Consider the following 18,940-nt stretch of genomic DNA (forward strand, 5'->3'; position numbering starts at 1 on the left):
ATGAATATTGATCATGTTTATTTATTATTTAAAAAATAAAATCATTGTTTGCTTACTTTTATTTTGTTAAATGTCTTTTTGTGAAATATTATGAATTTTTGTGCAAGAGTTTTCATTATACTTGAAAGTCTCGTGTTTCCGCGCTATACAAAACTGTAATGAGAACAAATATGGCGGCTCTTTTTAATGTTTGTTGCATGTCAAATGTGAAACATCAAATTAAGACCTCTTTCAAATCACAATATCCATAAATTTCTCACCCATGGTACATTATAGTATTATCAGCCATGTTTGCCAGCTGTGGATATTTTCGGGGAATAACATGTCCTTATTTTCAAAGCGGTTTATGTGAAAGACCGTACTGTCATTTTCGACATGTGAAGGAAAAACAAAAGGGTACGAAAGTCGAAATTAATAAATAAAACAAAAATCATTTTATAATTTAAATTTCTTGGAGGTTAATTAACCACAAGGTATCATCGATTACTACAACAATGCTGTTTTATATAGTCTAAAATAATGTCCGAGCATTTCACTAGCTATCATGATTGATGACTATTTTGTTGTTGGTTGATGATAATGATCATCTGGTCAGATTGATTATATACATGTACATAGTGTTTTGTCATTGCCAACCTTCTTAGAAAGTCCTCTGATCCTTTCCGTCCATCTTTATTAAGCTGCAATATGAAAATACTTTTCAACCCCCACCTTTGTTCACTATTTTAGAGTCCTTACCTTCTATTTTTCCCAGAATTCTTCTTTTGTTCACCAAAGGAATTATTTCTTGCCTTAAAAGAGTGCAAGTAGGGCCTACTAGTCTTGTAATAGCAGACCAATTCAAACATAATTTGATATGTTTTTGAATCTCAAAATTCTGTGTGAGAATAGTTTCCTTTTGGTGAACAAAGAAGAATTCTATTAAAAAATAAAAGGTAAAGACTTCAAAATAGCCTTAGAACAGATGTGGGGGTATTTTCATTCATTTGATATTGCAGTTTAATAAGGACGGACAGGAACGTTTAGTGAACTTGGTCCAATCAGAGACCATTCTAAAAGGAACTATCCCAGTACTGTCTGCCTAGGCAAGAAAGTTGGCAAATTTAAGTTTTGTGAGTGCAAAACACAATCATGTAACAACCTGCCCTAATTGAATAATCCAATGTCAATTCATCAATATATATTTTCTTTAGTAATACAATCTTAAAAAGTTAATCTTTTAAAAATTATTTCAGATCCGTATCCCACCAGTATTTCTCAGTCATCTTCTACAGTAACAAGTACAGAAAAAGTAGAAAATATCACATCAGCAATTTTACCAAATGATAGCTATTTCCACGAAAATGTGTCGAAAAAGATTGAAAATAATGTTGAAAAAAAAGAAACTGAGTTAACAAAATCAACTGGTGAAGAAAATGACAATGAGAAGAAGGAAGTGGAATACGATTCAGAATCAAATGATGCTGAGTTTCCATTACCAAATCCAAGCTTTCAACCAGTATACAATCCCACTCCAAAGTCTCAAGCTATTAAAAGAAATCCAGATGATCCACTGCCAGAATATTGCCCAACACCAATAACTAAGTTGAAACGCATGAAGAAACCTTTATCAGCAGATTTACAATACGACCCCGTTAGTAATTACCTTTACCCAATAAGTGAGAAAAATGATACTACTGTGATTGATGAGCCTGTTTATGTACCAATAAAACGTTCATTGAGCAATGACTCGTGTGATCTCCCTTCCAAAAAACAGATACGTTTAGATGGAGAAGCATCTAAGGAAGAAGACAATGGATTCATCCTGGGTGAAGAAATCAGTAACAGTGATGTCGAAGGTGATCATGATGATGCTCAGTTCAGTGATGATGATATTCTGATGAGCAGAAATAACAAATGTAAAAAAGACAATGACTGTGAAGAAATATTTGCAACAAAATCCTATGTTCGTGATAATGTGAGGGAAAAGGGTAATGACAGTGAGAAGGTACATGAACCTAAGACTGTAGGCCTACCTAAAAACCTCAAGAAATATGACATCATATCAGACATTATGAAAGAAGATAAGTCAAAATCTAATGAAAAAAACATTTCTCATAAACGATCAGAAACTGTGAAGAAAGTGAGTTCAGATAAATCCAAAGACACAAATCATAGACATTCAGATAAAGAAAATCTTAAAAATCAGAGCAAATCCTCATCTAAAATCAGTTCAGAAAAAGAAGTGAAAAATTATAAAAGTGATCATAGTAAAGAACGGACAAAATATGATAAGGAAAAATCAAGCTCTAGATCTTCATCAAGTCATAGAGAAAGTAACAAAGAAAGTTCTAGTGGCAGTTATAAGTCTAGAAACAAACATGAGTCTTCAAGTTCAAAATCACAATCGGGTAGTGTTTCGTCAAGTTCAAGTTCGTCTCATAAAAAACCTTCAACATCAGTTTCCACATCCAAACATTCAGGAGATAAGTCAAGCAGTCAAAAAGAATCTGAGAATAAAAAAAGTAGCTCATCATCATCATCGTCTACAAAATATGGTTCTTCACATAAATCATCCTCTTCAGCGTCATCATCACACAAGTCATCCTCTTCATCATCTAATAAACCATCCTCTAAATCTTCTTCATCTTCCCGTAGTTCTACTTCACACTCATCATCACATAACAAAACTGTCTCAACGTCAAATAAACACGATAATCATAAAAATGATAAAACTCAGAGACAAAGTTCAAGTGATAAATCATCACATAAAACAAAATCTAGTTCAGGGAGTTCCTCATCACACAGAGACAAACATAATGGTGAACATAAAAATAAAGAGAAATCTAGTTCTAGTTCAGATAAAGAAAAGGATGATAAGCCAAGTAAAAGATACAGTATTGAAGAAATACACGCCGATTTATTTGGAAGCAGTGAAGAAGAAGATAACTTATCCCCACCACAAGAGGCCAATGAAATGTCGGATTCAGAATTATTACAATATCTGGATGAAAGTGATTTTTCTGATGCTGACACGTATGAAGAATGTTTGAAAATATTCAATGAAACTAATTCTGCAAAATCTAAGACTCCTGTCAAAAAAGATGTTCGAAAGGTATGTATGTCAAACATATGCTTTCAATCGCAATATATTGAGTTACCAGTACTAGATGTTCAACAATTAATATATTAATTGTTTATATATTTCAGAGACCAGAAACAACATCAGAGGAAAATGCACCAGGAAAGAAGAGAATGGCTCACGAGTCAGCCGCTAAAGTATGATTCAATTATTAACTACTACTCGCATTCAAGATAGTTCTGTATTCATATAGGTTTAGAATTAAATGATAAACCTTTTAGCAATTATTAAATGGTGTCAATATTTATCAATTATTTTTGGTAGGTCCACAAGAAGCCGGTAGAAAATGTAAAGATGCATCTGAGTGCAGCTCAAGTAATGCACAATCGTATTATTGCCATGCAGAAACATGCCTTGGAAGCAGCTGCTGCTAAGAAAGCACTTGCTGAAGCTTCAGTAAGTTTTCACAATTAATTGATATTTCCTATCCATTATAATTATAGTCTCTTTGAATGGCATTTAGTAAACGAAAAGTAACACACTGAAACTTATACATGGAATAACAATTACTGGTTTTTTAGATGGCAGTCATGTCTGTATCGAGGAAATGTAACTTGTCGGGTACAAACTTATAAGAAGCCATAACCGAACACAAAAATCAAGCTCTTGAGCAAAGTGATGATAATATGCTGAGTAGTATGTAAATATACAACATTAATCAGACTAGTCCTATTGGGTTAGAACTCAATACTGCTCAGCTTATTATCATGGCTTTGATCAAGTTCTTGTTATATGTATGTTAATAAACCAGTAATTGTTATTGCAATGTTTCAGTTTGTTCCAGATAAGTTTAGATTGTTTTAACATATGACTTGTTTAAACATACATTATGCAAGAGCTAAATCTGCCTGTTTCAGGTCTTTCTTTAGGCCCGAAATTTTATCTAAATTATTAATTAGACATTAATTAACTTATCCAGACCATAATCAACTCTTGATGTCATTGCTAGCCTGTGATATTTATTGGATTAGGATCCGATTTGCTGCTCAACCTTCTTTCATGATTTAATCATGAAATGGATAATCGAGACTATGTTTTTTATCGTACCGACTTTAGTAATGTTGATCAAGGCTAGACTGAAAATTCAATCGCTAAATTCTTGATTCACAGTGGATCAATTTGACTGAAATTTTCAGCAAATTCCCCTTACATAATCTAGTTTTTAACTATTATAGTGAGAACTGCCAGCTCTTTATCTAATCTCCCATAATGTTCTTTAAGCTTCAGGAAACATATCTTTAACTTGACAATATTTTGAGTAGTTTTCACAGATTAAGCAGTGAAAGAAGAACAGTTAAATATACAGTGTGCTTGTAAGATGAAACAGTACTTATTTATTTTGTCCATTATAGACATCAGGGTCATCCAGTATGTTTGGGAAAAAAAGAGTAGCTCATACAACAGGTCATATGAATGGAAAAGCTGATGATAATAAAACACTAGCTATTACTGCATCGAAAACAGAAAAACGAAAAGCTCATGCTCCAACTATTGTAAGTTTGTTATTGATTATGTAATTTTGACTTGAGTACAATTTGATCTTTTTGCTCCATACATCATTTTTGAGTAGTTGATCTAATTTTCTCTCTTGTTCTGGGAGGTGCTCTTGAATATTTAATCTTGATTTATTGAAATAATATTAAATGGTTGTATATCTAACTTGTGGAAACAACTTCAAAAATTTCTCTCACTTACAGATATATTTCATTATTTTCTTAATCACTTCAGAAAAATATTAAGAGACCAACTGTTCCAACAGAGTTTGGTTCCAAAGTGCCAACAGCAATAAGACAACGTTATCTTAATCTTATTATTGATGAGTGCCTCAAGTTTATCAAAGATGAGGAATCCGCATTTAAACGGGTAAGTGAAAATATTTACTTTTTCGGGTTTTTTGAATCACACACAAAGGTTATAGAATAACCAAAGCCAGTAGATCATAACCAGAAGACACAGTTCTGGACAAATTAAGCAAACTGATGCATCAGCAAGTAGAATCACCATTTGAGATAATTTTTGTGTTTGAATGAAAATGTTGCCACAAATTTCAGAAAGGGTTAAAACTTTCTGAAGTATTTGTTTTCTACTCACCATTTTTCACTGACATAGAAGAACAAAAATGTTTCTGAATCTTAATCACAATTAATGTCCATGTTATTTTCAGGCCCAAGAAGAGGAACATGTGGCCTATGGTCGAAGTTCTAGTAAAAATATCTACTTGAGAATGGCAGTCAACACCATAAAAAGACTTAGAACTGAGGCTGAATCTAAAGTAGCATCTCCAAAAAAGAAAATACCCAATTCACAATCACATGAAGCCACTTTAGGTGGTTCAAAGGCTGCTAAAACTAGTTTTACAGTAAAAAGATCAGGAAAGAGTCAAGTATTTTATGGTGATTTTTCAGGTACATAGTTTGAATTCAGTTTATTTGGATATTAAATTTCATTTTGATACCCTAGATCCCATAAATGAAAGATTGAAGATAATTTGGAATCTTGAGTTTTAATTTTCAAAGAATTAATTTGGCCTAAATTGATTAAATAAAAAAATACATTTTTGCCAAAACTATATGGACAGAACTATCTGTGTTTAAGCTGATTGTATTAATCTTTTAATAATAATGTGAATTGTTTTATTACAGGTGCAGATTTATATAAGAGGTTAACCAAATATATCACAAGTGAAGAATTATTACAAGCTAATAATTTTCCACGACCATGTCCTGAGTCAAGTAGTAGTGCTAAATTCTATGTTGATAAAAGCATCAAAGATGTCACTCTCAAAGGTGAGTCGAACTTAAATTCTCAATGCCTCATTTTAGGGTAATATGAATCTCTTACAAACTACAGTATTGTGAAAGAAGAATCTGTAATATTGGTAGGAATATCAGTCCAAAAATAGTTCAATTCCGTTCAGTATTTACTTTGATATATTGAATAGAAACTTTATCGAACTATTCTGCTCACTATGTAATAAGCCACTGCTATTTTGTTTTCCGTGAATAATTATTGATGGGCCTAATTTAAATCCAATGGAATCTAAGCCAGGAGGTTATCTATCGTTAAATTTTTAATGTTAAATAGTAATTTGATATTTTAATGAGAAATACAAATGATAACCTCAAAATATTTACACTGTTATGGCTGATAAAACAAACTTGTTTATCATTTGATATATAAAGTATGACATTTTCATTAACTCACTACAATCCATTCTTTTTTAAAACATTGATTTTGTTTGTTTTATCTTTTGAATATAGATTACGAGAAGGTGTGTTGTCGATGTGGAAAGAGGTTTATTGTTTATCCTGACTGTGAATATGGAACCAAAGAACAGTGTTCTTATCATTGGGGAAAAGCTTGGAAACGAAGAAGTAGGTGCAATTAGGTCATAATATACAAATAATTTCTATAAAAGAGTTATTGCCCTTGTCAAAAATGTCAGTGTGTCATATTATTTCTATTCAAGTTATTGCCATTTTCACCAAATTGTTCTCTGATCAATTAAGGAGAGTTGGGTTGCCAAATGGTCTAATGATTCTGGTTTAGATCATAAGGTCTGTCATTGAGTCAAGTCGAATGGTTTTGTTCTCATACTTGTACATGGCAAGGAGTCGGATAGCCTGCCTTACCTTCTGGGTTTTCTCTGGGTTCTCCAGTTTGCTCCCTTCTACCATATGTTAGAACTGAATGTCTGTGTTGAGTGAGTATGATACCCTCTGGGCCAGTGGTTGTATAATAGTCATTTTGTTAATTATGGGTATCTTTCATGCTGTGTATTTTATCATTTACAGTTGCTGGATCTATAGAAACAAGATATACATGTTGTAGTGGTGAATTGGGATCAAACGGTTGTGCTATTTCTAAGGTATGCGTATTGTATTTTTGTTAACTCACAATAATTTTATAAAACCCGAGATTTGATTTTCTCGATGTTGTACTATCATTGAAATGGAAGAATGAATTTTACCTTAGATTTGAATTAATCAGAAGTATTTCTTTTTATAATTTTAGGCTCACGCATATGAAACTAATAAATATGAGAACACAACAGGCTATATGAAGACATTACCTACTTCACCTCCAATAGATGGTAATTATGGTGTTTACGCAATGGACTGTGAAATGGTAAAATACTTTAATTAATATTAAATATATTATCCGGTCAATATTTAACAGGGTTTAAATCTGTATATGGACATTTATATATTTTATGGTACTTATATGGTATACTCGTTACATCTGGTTGGAAATAGCATTCACTATTACTGGAGAACTTGTGTATCATCATAAATATTCCAAGAATGTTACTATTCAAAGTCTAGAGTGTGATTATTTATTGTTATTAAAAGATGTATGGGTAATTTGGGCTCATTTAATATAAATTAAATTAAAAATTGATTCCTAATGCATTCCAAATTGTAAGCACAACTTACAAAAAGTCAACCCTTACTTTTCTAGCATACATCTTGTCTATATGTTTACAAAAAGAGACACTGATGCTATTACCACCCACAACAAATTTATTTCAAGTATTATGCACATTCAGAAATTATTGTCCCCCGCCTTTCGAAGAAAGCAGGGGACTATTAAAATGGGTTCGTCCGTCTGTCTGTCTGTCTGTCTGTCTGTCTGTCTGTCTGTCTGTCTGTCTGTCCGTCCGTCCGTCCGTCCGTCCGTCCGTCCGTCCGTCCGTCCGTCCGTCCGTCCGTCCGTCACACTTTTTGGGACACAATAACTCTCTTCCTAATAACCCCATTCGCAGTTATTAATGCGCATGCGTGACGTTACTTCCGTTTTTTTGTAAACAAACACGGCAGACGTCGTGGGCTCGTGACTATGGCAAATTGTGCCGTGGTAGGTTGTTCAAATTCTTACTATAAACTGCAGAGATGGGCGAAGTCAACATGCCCTGTTCACAACAAAAGGCAGGACGAATGTGTTTGCAAAGAGCCTTTCCAATTTTTCTCGTTCCCGAGTAATAAAACACAGAAAGATTTAAGACTGAAATGGATAAAAAATGTAAACAGAAAAACTGGTAATGCTAATTGGCAGCCCACAACTTATAGCAGAATATGTTCGGACCACTTTGTGGACGGAACACCAACATTAAATAATCCATATCCTACTGTCCACATGGGATATAACATGGCAGAGACAATTAACTCCAGAAAACCTCCAATACAGCGATTTACAGTGACAGAGACACCAAAATCTAAGCCAAAGACCAGTAATCAGCATCTGGAGGATATTAATCATGATCACCAATATAATTTTAGAAGTAAATGTGATTGTACTCTAGATTGTAGCTGTGAGGGTTGTCTTAAAAAAGAAAGACAGATATGTTTATTAAAAGAAAAGATTTTGTCACTTGAAGAGCAGCTTAAAGAAGAGAAAAGTTGTTTACAGCCAAAACCCATTCACAAGGTGTTAATGGAATCCGATAAAAATGTAAAACGATTTCTTGGAATGCCTAGTAAGAAGCTATTTTTGACTTTGGTTAAAGTCTTAACCCCAAAAGCCAAATACCTCAGATACTGGAAAGGGCGCCAGAGCTTGAAAGTAATGTCATCAAGAGTGAATAAAATGAACACATCATCTAAAACCAAACCTGGACCTGCAAGGAAATTAACAATAACTCAAGAATTAATGGTTGTTTTTTTGAAGCTGCGGCTTAATCTTACAAATGAACTAATAGCAGTGATGTTTAATATAAGTGCTAGTGTATGTTCACAAATCATAACGACTTACCTCAAATTCTTAGCTCATCAGTTCAAGTGTCTCATATTTCGCCCCACTATGGAAGAAGTAAAGGCAACTTTGCCTGACTGTTTCAAAGAAACTGTACCCAATGCTCGGGGAATAATAGACTGCACAGAAATGTTTATTGAAAACCCTAATAGTCATGATGTACAGGCAAGCACGTGGTCAGACTATAAGCATCATAATACCTTGAAATGCCTGATTGATATTACACCTACTGGTATAATACAGTTTATATCTCCTGCTTGGGGGGGCCGAACAAGTGACAAGTCTGTCGTTTTAGAATCAGGATACTTAGACACCGTAGAAAGAGGAGATACCGTATTAGCTGACAGAGGATTTCCAATAGCTGAAGAACTAATGATCAGAGGAGCTTCATTATACATACCACCCGGAGCCAGAGGCATGGAGCAAATGACCAAAGATAATGTTTTAAAGACTAAAAAAGTAGCAAATCTTCGCATTCACGTAGAAAGAGCTATAAATAGGATGAAATGGTTTAGAATCCTTTCGCAGACACTTCCGATTTCTATGGCTCCTTTAATTGATGATATTTTGACAGTTTGTGCAATAATAGTAAATTTGTATCCACCTCTTGTCAAGTGATGCACAAGCTTTGTCTTGGACCCACGGCACTTGACTCTGTGACAGACCTTATGATCTAAAGTGCATGCATTAAACCACCTGGCTAGTTGTTCAGATGGTATGAATACACAAGGTCCCATATATACCAATTGCAGTACGTTAAAGATCCCTCAACCATTAAAAATGAAAATAAAGAGTAGTCTGAATTCTGAACAAATTTTATTAGCCCAGGTATGGTGCTGAAAACTAGGACACTAAACCCCATTTAATTTTTATTTCATTTGAGATAAAAGGTAACTCATTTATTGATAATGATATATTTTTTTATTTATGAATATACATGTACTATTGATGTTGTTTTATTTATGATTATTACATGTACAGTACAATTGATATGTTGATATATTATTTATTTATGATTATTACACGTACTATTAATAAATTGTTTTATATATGATTATTACATGTACAAATATCAAGATTAAAATATGAAAACATATTACTTGCTATCTTATTTTTTATGTAATACCCAAACATATAGATTGTCAAGGGAGTTAGATCTGATAATCTTGAAAATTAATGCCAATTTAACATTTATTTACAGTTTGGGCAAAACCACTCATCCTCACTGCCATCAATGTAATCAACACATTTGAAATGGTACCACAGTAAACATTTGTCACATAAAACACTATTACAATCTGAATTATCAATACTATCTTCTGAAACACATACATTTAAGCATATTTCACACAAATATATAGGCAATGGGGAGTGTTTGGTCTTTCTTCGCTTACATGGTGGGTTTACTTGATTAGTAATGGGTTTAGTAATTTTCATGTAATTATCGTACTCGGCATCAGAGATATTGTGAATATCGTACTCGGCATCAGAGATATTTTGAACATCGTACTCGGCATCAGAGATATTGTGAACATCGACCTGAACATCAATATTATAATCCCCCGATTTATTCAAAATAGTTGGTATAACAAATTCTGAGTAAAATTGATCACAATTACAAATTATATTCTTAAAATGCTTTTCATCAAATGGGATTCTTTCCAGAAAATGACCATGCCTAGTGTACACAAAGAAATCACATCATGGCAAATGACTGATTCCCATCTGCCACTGGATTTGAGAGTAGTATTTATGGGTTTTCTTCAGTGAGCATAATTCTCCTATGTTTACCAAGTATGGCAGATTTGATTCCGATGGACAAGTATGTGCTATCGACATTGGACATTTAATTTCAACCAAACCATCTTGGCAACATGAGCAAGACACTATGCCATCTGGAGAAGCACCATATTGTGGTTTGTCTTGAAGAACTATAAGTCCCACATTTAAAACACAAAAATTGCTGTGTCCGGAAGAAAGCATAAACTTAGTATAAGACATTTTAGCCTCTAACTCCATTTCTATACCATATTTCAATTGGGGTACTTTCTTGTAATCAAAAGATTCTGAATGCAGAATTTTCATCAATACTGATGTAATGTTGTCCCCCCTTTTCCCAGATTTCAAGGAATTGATCCTAGTAAACACATCATGAACAAAAGATGAGGTAATCCTACATTTTCGATGAGAAGCCCATAAGTTATTATCTGACTGACCAACTGTACTTTCTGCAATCAATTTAACATTTTCATCACTAAAACTTTCTAAAACAGACTTTATTTCTGTCTGTGATTTACAAATATATAACATATCGCATAGTGGAGGCGGGGCTGATGTACTAACATCCACATGGAAAATGTCATCTGGTGAGATATCCTTTTGACCTTGAAAAACCACAGCTTTAGGACAAACTGGCAAAAGAGCCTCTTTGATCTCTTCAAAAGAAAATGGATCTGAAGTTTCTATTGATTTCAATAAGTTTAAATGCTCAGTTTTTTGTTTACCAAATTTAGGTTTACGCCATTGAAGATTTTTGGCTAGTACTGGTTGTAACACAGTTTTATGTGATCCATATTTATTCCATAAACAAATAGTGTCTGTGCACGCTTTATTTGTTAATCCTTGCCTCCAATAGTAATCCATCTTAAATAAAACTGCCGCAACATGGTTACAGGTTGCCCCTAATCTGAAATGATAAGAAATAATTAACATTATGATACATGTATTATTTTCAAATTATTATCATTATTGTTATTAATTATAAGAATCACAGATATTAAACAAATAGATTCTTTCATACTCGTATGGGGGGGGGGGGGGTCTCGAGTCCTCTGGTTTCCTACCACTGCTAAAGACCCTTAAATTACGTGAATTATTCAATTGAAATTATACAATATGATAGTCACAAAATGACCTAGTTTGTGTCGAGTGGAGGTTAAACAACAACAACTCTCTCTCTATTTATCTAAAATATTTGGAATACTTATCATATAAAATTTGAATTGTTAAATTTGCCTATTGCTGGTCTTTCTTTAGGCCTTTTAAATGTTATAATATAATATCAGTAATTAGACATATTGACAAGACCATTATCAACTCTCGATATCATTGGATACCGGTACTTAATATTTTAACTAGATTAGTACGGTTCTGTCATTGAATGATTTACTTTAAAATTGGGGAAGCGATAACAGTGTTAACACACAATCATTATTATAAATACATTTTTATAAATATAAATAACTTTGTTCAGAAAAATGTAATTAATGAAATTTCCAATATATTCATTTTTCATGAACTATTAGGTCTACAGCAAGAATGGCCAGCTTTTTATCAAAATCTTACATAATGTATCCTTTCTTTAATAATAAATAACAGTAACACTAACAGAAATTATGAATAATAATATGATGATGCACAAGACGACTCAGAATAAATCATGTTTTTTCGTGTAAGTAAAAAAAAAAAACAAATAAAATCATAATTAGTAAAAAGGAACATAAATCAACCTTAAATATTAATTCATTTCAACTTTTTTCTAACCCAGCAAAACAGGTACAGTATGCAGACACAATTTCTCCAGTTTTCTTTACCAAAGTCAGCCATACATTATGAGGTGTGTGATGTATTCTCTGACATGGACTGCACATAGCTTTTAAAAAACAATACTTTGATTCATCGGATAATGGGTGATAAAAGACTTCCTTGAGCCATTGAGAGTCAAAGTAACTGTAGGCCTTGCCTTCTTTATAATCATTGAGTGCCTTTTTAGTAATTGATTTGTTAATATCTCCGCTTAGGTTATGGAAATACTCACATATATCACAATACATCGTCGGTGGCCAAGACTTTCTACCATTATTTTCATTTATCCAACCGACCGTAAGTTCCGAAAACGGATCAGGGAGTTTGATTCCACCTGCAAACAACAAGGATTGGTAGGATCGGGCTTTGAGGCGAAGTTCTTCATCTTTCGTGGTTTTGTCGGGTAAATCAAACTCCAATCCAGCAAAAACACGAGCTACCAATTCCTGTTTGCTCCCATTTACTCTCAATCCTTTTTTCCGACAAAAGTCTTTTAAAGATTTGATATTCCAAAGATTTATTTCGTCAAATTTGACGTCTGTCAATTGATCGGCCATGTCACGTGTGTCTTTGTTTACAACAAGGCGACCTTGACCCTATCCCATAATTCCTATTTGCGAATTGGGCTATTGAGCTAGAATGTTCAAACTTGGTGTATGTGTTTATTAGGTCAATGCCTTGATGGAGTTCGAAGATGAGCATTTTCCGCTTAGGGTAAGCAGAGATAAGCAATTTGATTGGTTGATGCTTTGGGACACGATAACTCTCTTCCTAATTGGGCTAGAATGTTCAAACTTGGTGTATGTGTTGATTAGGTCAATGCCTTGATGGAGTTCGAAGATGAGCATTTTCCGCTTAGGGTAAGCAGAGATAAGCAATTTGATTGGTTGATGCTTTGGGACACGATAACTTTTAATTGAGCTAGAATGTTCAAACTTGGTGTATGTGTTTATTAGGTCAATGCCTTGATGGAGTTCGAAGATGAGCATTTTCCGCTTAAGGTAAGCAGAGATAAGCAATTTGATTGGTTGATACTTTGGGGCACGATAACTCTCTTCCTAATTGAGCTAGAATGTTCAAACTTGGTGTATGTGTTGATTAGGTCAATGCCTTGATGGAGTTTAAAGATGAGCATTTTCCGCTTAGGGTAAGCAGAGATAAGCAATTTGATTGGTTGATGCTTTGGGACACGATAACTTTAGTTCTAATTAAGTGAGATTGATGAAACTTGGTGTATAGTTTCATTACAGTAATACCTTGACTAAGTTTGATAATGAGCATTTTCTGCTCAGGGTAAGCAGAGCGATACGCAATTTGATTGGTCGAGACTTTGGAAAACAATAACTCTCCTACTTTGATTGTCCCCCGCCTTTCGAAGAAAGCAGGGAACTATTAAAATGGGTTCGTCCGTCTGTCTGTTTGTCTGTCTGTCCGTTCCGCTTATTTGTGATAAATTTTTTTATTTATATGTGTCCTCTAATTATTTTCCTATTTCGGCGGGGGACATCAGCCTCACTGTTGGCTTGTTTTATATAGCTATCAGTATTCGATAGAAGAGCTTTTTATCTGGACCTTTCTATCCAGTGAGTTAGTGTGATATTATGTCATGTTTTATGGTATATTTGTAGGTATATACAACTGGTGGTATGGAGTTAGCTAGAGTAACTGTTGTTGGTAGTGATAAACAACCTGTATATGAATCATTAGTTAAACCAGATTATCCCGTTATAGATACTAATACAAGGTAGGCTTATATTATAGATTTCATTTGATGAATATATAAATCTTAATCTCCTGAGTTATGGGCTCCAACCATCCGTTTTTGTTTCCAGAGCATATTTCATGAATTGTTCATGATATCTTTATGAACTTTGTACACACATCAACCTACTGCATTAGTTGTGCCTTTTGCAAATAGACATTTCGCAGAATTAATAACTTTTGGGTCCTTGAAACAAATTAGATTTGGTTTTTGACTTAACGGTGCATATTGATCTTGTTGATGTTGCATTTCTATCATGCTGCTATTGTGTACAGTCTTAGTCTTACATAAATAAACTATATTTTGACATCATCTTATTATAATTTTACTACTGATATGTTAAATTGTATATTTTCTAGATTTAGTGGAATTGAGGATAAAGATCTTGATATTTTGACATCATCTTATTATAATTTTACTACTGATATGTTAAATTGTATATTTTCTAGATTTAGTGGTATTGAGGATAAAGATCTTGAAAATGTGACGACGACTTTAAGAAATGTACAAGCTGTATTACTTAGTTTATTTAATGATCAAACAATATTACTAGGTCATAGTTTAGAAAGTGACTTGATAGCAGTGAAGGTAAACGAAAAATGATTTTTGCCTATTACAACCAAATGGAAAATTGAAATCAGAAAAATCACCTATTATCTCACTATTTCATTTAGCCATGGTTTAACTTCTGACTAAAGCGGTTGACACACTAGCCGAATCAATCAGCGCTGAATTGCAGCCAAGTTTGTTTTTTTTTTGCCAAACAAGTGGACACACCAGTTGATTGCATCTCCATTCACGTCACATGATTAAAGATGGTCGACCATGTCTACAATCATGTGACTCCTCGACATCAGTTGTGATTGGTTAATGAATTCTACAATGGGTTTAATTCTTCGGCGAAGCAGACACACTAGGCGAATATATCAAACATGCTTGATTCAGGCGAATTTTGCCGCAAATTGATTTGGCTAGTGAGTCCACCGCTTAACAAGATATTTGATTTAGAAATGGGATTTTTCACCTTTATAAAGAATAGGCTTTGTCTATGCTGATTTTGAAATTCATTAAATAATTTATTTGTCTCTTGTAGCTTATTCATAACACAGTAGTTGATACATCATTGGTATTTCCCCATCGACTTGGTCCACCTTATAAAAGAGCCTTGAGAAATCTGATGTCAGATCATCTTCAAAAAATTATCCAGAATGATGGTAAATTTATTGATATTTATGCAAGGATAAGCTATTATTATGGATTGTCCTCTAGAGCACTACATTATAAATAAGATTTATTTCTAAGGGCTTTGCAAATTGTAATTTGCATGTTTAGTTAAAATTATTGTTTTGAGACTAGATTTGAAGAACTAAATGATTACCACTTAAGTTTGAGGAGATTGACCATGTTTTGGGCCATCATTAGGTAATTGTTTGTCAAAATTGAAGTAGATGTGATATTTTTTGTCAATGTATGTAATTATTTATGTTTTTAAATATTTAATATGTGTGTGTCAATAGAGATTAATATTTTATAAATTTTAATATTTTTTACCCATATTTCAGAGGGTGGCCACGACAGTAATGAAGATGCTTCAGCTTGTTTAGAATTGATGCAGTGGAAATTAAAAGAAGACGCCAAAAAAGAACATCGAAGATCTTGATTCTTGTTGATTTCATATTGGAAGTGCTTTTTATTATAACAGTTTATTATTCATTGTTGTCAACATTGTGTTAAAAGAGATCCATGGGGTTTTTTTTACTTGTTTCCACCATAGTGCTGGTCACTAAATTGGTATATCACGTCCATCTGATTTGAGATTTATCCTGTATTTTGTTTGTATCTATGACAAGTATACTCAGTGCCATCTTACTTTGTCCGAGGTTGGACATCTGAGTCAGATGTGAATTGTAGGGGAAAGAAACTGTGTATAACTTCTCTTTTCCTCAATGTAATAATTGTTTACTGTACAACCCCATAGACACTGATTTCCTCGCAACAAATTATCCCGAAAAAATCTTCAGACCTTGAGCCAATGGGAGGAGATCCATTTGATATGTGCCTCAGTCGTTCAGTTATTTTTAGATCAGTTAGAAATTTAGTTCTATAATACTTATTTTACAATTATGGTATGAAAGTGTACAAATAGTATCCGTCATAGTGTTGAATAAATCTCTTCTCCACATATTAGTGTAAATCGGTCAAACATGAGTGTGCCATACCGAGTATCGTGCCAATTTGACCCACTAAAAGTGAGGTGGTCTCGGCACAGTTAAATTTTCGTAGTGTAAGCACTATCCAGTCTAAGAACGGTTCTCAGAATAGATTGCTGTGCATCCGCCAAATGAACCTTGACCTTTTCCCCCCGCGAACTGTGACAGTTCTGTCACAATGGCAGCCCAAGTGGGTAAGACGCTGGCTCGCTAGACTGGAGGTTGATTGTTCGATCCCCGCAATGGCCGAGAAAGTCCATCGGGATATTCTGACGTGGTTTCCCCAGGTCAGTGGTGCCGGATGGAGAGCCTGACAATTACAGCTGTCGAAGTCGTTCAATTGGCATGAAAAACTGAAGTCCTGTGTATACATTGGCATGCATGTAAAGGATCCCTTGGTGGTTGAAATTCAATAGAAGAGTAGGCCACAGAGCTCCTGCCCGAGCAAAATTTCCCTCATAGCATACTGTATGAAATATGCCCGTCTTCATTAGCCCAGTCGGAGCAGAACAGTAGGACATTAAACCCCATTTTCTGTCTGCCAAAACTAAATCAACGGACATAATTGTTTTCATTCGGGTAATTTGCATAGGGACTGAAATTAACTTTTCTGTGAAGAGTTCCACATTTGGCCAGCCTGGCACATTCCGAGACCGGTTATTTTAGAGTAATATAAATGGGTCAATTTCTTGAAATTTATCGCAGCCTAGTACCATGCCAAGAACAGTACGCTTATCACGGCCATGTGTAAACGGGGCTGTGAACTACACTGCTGATCCTAGTCAACATCATCCAAAGGATCTGATTTTATTTTGAATAAATATATTAAAGTTTGCAGAAATATTTTTTGGTTAATAAAATCTCCAAGAAGAGAAGTTATATTTTTGTTATATTACCAATTTCTTTACTAACAAATGTTATGATAGTTTGTAAAGAAAATACTCATTTACATTTTTGAGGAGTGTTTTAACAAATTAGAAAAGTATGTAAATAATGATAATGCAAATGTAATTCTGTCCGATATTGCTTCTGTAGAGAATATAGTTTATACCTCATAACTTTGTGGAATAGAATCTGTTGTAAGCAATATATTCAGAACTGTTAATATGTGCAATTTCAATAAAAAAAATAATTTATTATGTAAATAAAGTATTAATCAGTATTGTAATTTAGTACAACCAACCACAGTCTATATAGTGTATTATTAAAAATGTAAAAGACTTTTTGTTTTGCAAAAGAAATAACTGAAATATAAACAAATTGTGTTTTGTGTTGCAATTTTTTTTAGAAGTAATGATTTTATCCCATTGGAAACCTTTCCGGTACAAATACAAACAAGCCAACAGTGAGGATGATGTCCCCCACTGAAATCCCAAAACAAATAGATGACGTACTAATTGCATATTTCTCTTTTTCAAATGGGTATCTATACTTGATCTAACCATAAAATGTTCACGATCAAACTCGGTGAAGGTTTTGAAGTACCTGCCACCTGGTAATGAAACTAAGTTTCATCACTCTCAATCAGTTAGAAATCAAAGTTCTCTTGCCCCAAAGCATTGACCAATGAAATTGCTCAACTCTGCTTACTGTAGCTTTAGAGGGAAATGTTAAACATTGAACTCAGTCAAGACATTCACCTAATGAAAATTATACATCAAGTTTAAACATTCTACCTGAATAGCAGAGTTATGTTCCAAAGTCTTGACCAATCAAATAGCTTAGTCAAGGTATTGATATATTGAATCTATGAGTTTCATCACTCACCCAATTAGTGAAAAATGTGCATGATTGAACTCTTGTCAAGGCATTATCTAATAGCCACCTACACACAAAGTTTGAACATTCTACCCCAATTAGAAGTAGAGTTATTGTGTTCCAAAGTATCGACCAATCAGGTTGAAGTCTCAACTTTGCCTAAGCAGAAAATGCTCAGCATTGAACTTTGTTATGGTTTTGATCACTATCACCCCATTAGAATCAAAATTGTAGAGATCAAAGTCTCGACCAATAAAATTGCTTATCATTCTGCTTACCCCGAGCCGATTATGCTCATAATCGAACTTGGCATTGATGTGATAAAACTATACACCAAGTTTCAACAATTTCACTTATTTGGAACAAAAGTTATGTTCCAAAGCATCAACCAATCAAATTGCTTATCTCTTCATTAGCCCAGTTCGGAGCAAAACAGTAGGACGTTAAACCCCATTTCATTTATCTCCGCTTACCCTAAGCAGAAAATACTCATCCCCAAACTCTATCAAGGCATTCACCTAATGAAAGGCCTACACCAAGTTTGAACATTCTTCCTCAACTAGAAGTAGAGTTATTGACATTGTGTTTCAAAGTATCAACCAATTAAATTGTTTATGGCTCTGCTTACCCTGGGAAGACAATGCATTATCGAACTTAGTCAAGGTATTGATGTAATGAAACTATAAACCAAGTTTCATTACTTTCACTTAGAACTCAGGTTAACATGTCCCAAAAATAAATATCCATGACAAA

The 18,940-nt window shown here is 33.8% G+C and overlaps 2 protein-coding genes across 2 annotated transcripts; one reads left to right on the forward strand and one right to left on the reverse strand.

Annotated features, from left to right (window-relative positions):
• Positions 1–165: 165 nt before the first annotated feature.
• Positions 166–17,679, forward strand: LOC126817583 (RNA exonuclease 1 homolog). Its single transcript, XM_050544644.2, has 15 exons — positions 166–396; positions 1,236–3,094; positions 3,190–3,258; positions 3,386–3,517; positions 4,474–4,614; positions 4,850–4,984; positions 5,286–5,526; positions 5,764–5,907; positions 6,382–6,495; positions 6,916–6,989; positions 7,136–7,249; positions 14,086–14,201; positions 14,669–14,807; positions 15,313–15,433; positions 15,782–17,679. The coding sequence occupies exons 1-15, from the start codon at positions 288–290 to the stop codon at positions 15,877–15,879; spliced, it is 3,606 nt and encodes a 1,201-aa protein (XP_050400601.1). The 5' UTR covers positions 166–287; the 3' UTR covers positions 15,880–17,679.
• Positions 9,793–13,034, reverse strand: LOC130010368 (uncharacterized). Its single transcript, XM_056100516.1, has 2 exons — positions 12,690–13,034; positions 9,793–11,558 (listed from the first exon to the last, which is right to left on the reverse strand). Exon 2 carries the CDS (start codon positions 11,513–11,515, stop codon positions 10,574–10,576), a length of 942 nt encoding a protein of 313 aa, XP_055956491.1. The 5' UTR covers positions 11,516–11,558; positions 12,690–13,034; the 3' UTR covers positions 9,793–10,573.
• Positions 17,680–18,940: the final 1,261 nt, after the last annotated feature.

Source organism: Patella vulgata, chromosome 4, assembly GCF_932274485.2.
Source record: "Patella vulgata chromosome 4, xgPatVulg1.2, whole genome shotgun sequence".
Taxonomy (NCBI): domain Eukaryota; kingdom Metazoa; phylum Mollusca; class Gastropoda; family Patellidae; genus Patella; species Patella vulgata.

Bases quoted from the DNA above. Each gene is read 5' to 3' on its own strand.
- LOC126817583 (XM_050544644.2), top strand. From the start codon at position 288: ATGTTTGCCAGCTGTGGATATTTTCGGGGAATAACATGTCCTTATTTT. The intron at 3,259-3,385 runs GTATGATTCAAT...TATTTTTGGTAG, and splicing joins CTCACGAGTCAGCCGCTAAA to GTCCACAAGAAGCCGGTAGA. The intron at 3,518-4,473 runs GTAAGTTTTCAC...TGTCCATTATAG, and splicing joins AAGCACTTGCTGAAGCTTCA to ACATCAGGGTCATCCAGTAT.
- LOC130010368 (XM_056100516.1), bottom strand. From the start codon at position 11,515: ATGGATTACTATTGGAGGCAAGGATTAACAAATAAAGCGTGCACAGAC.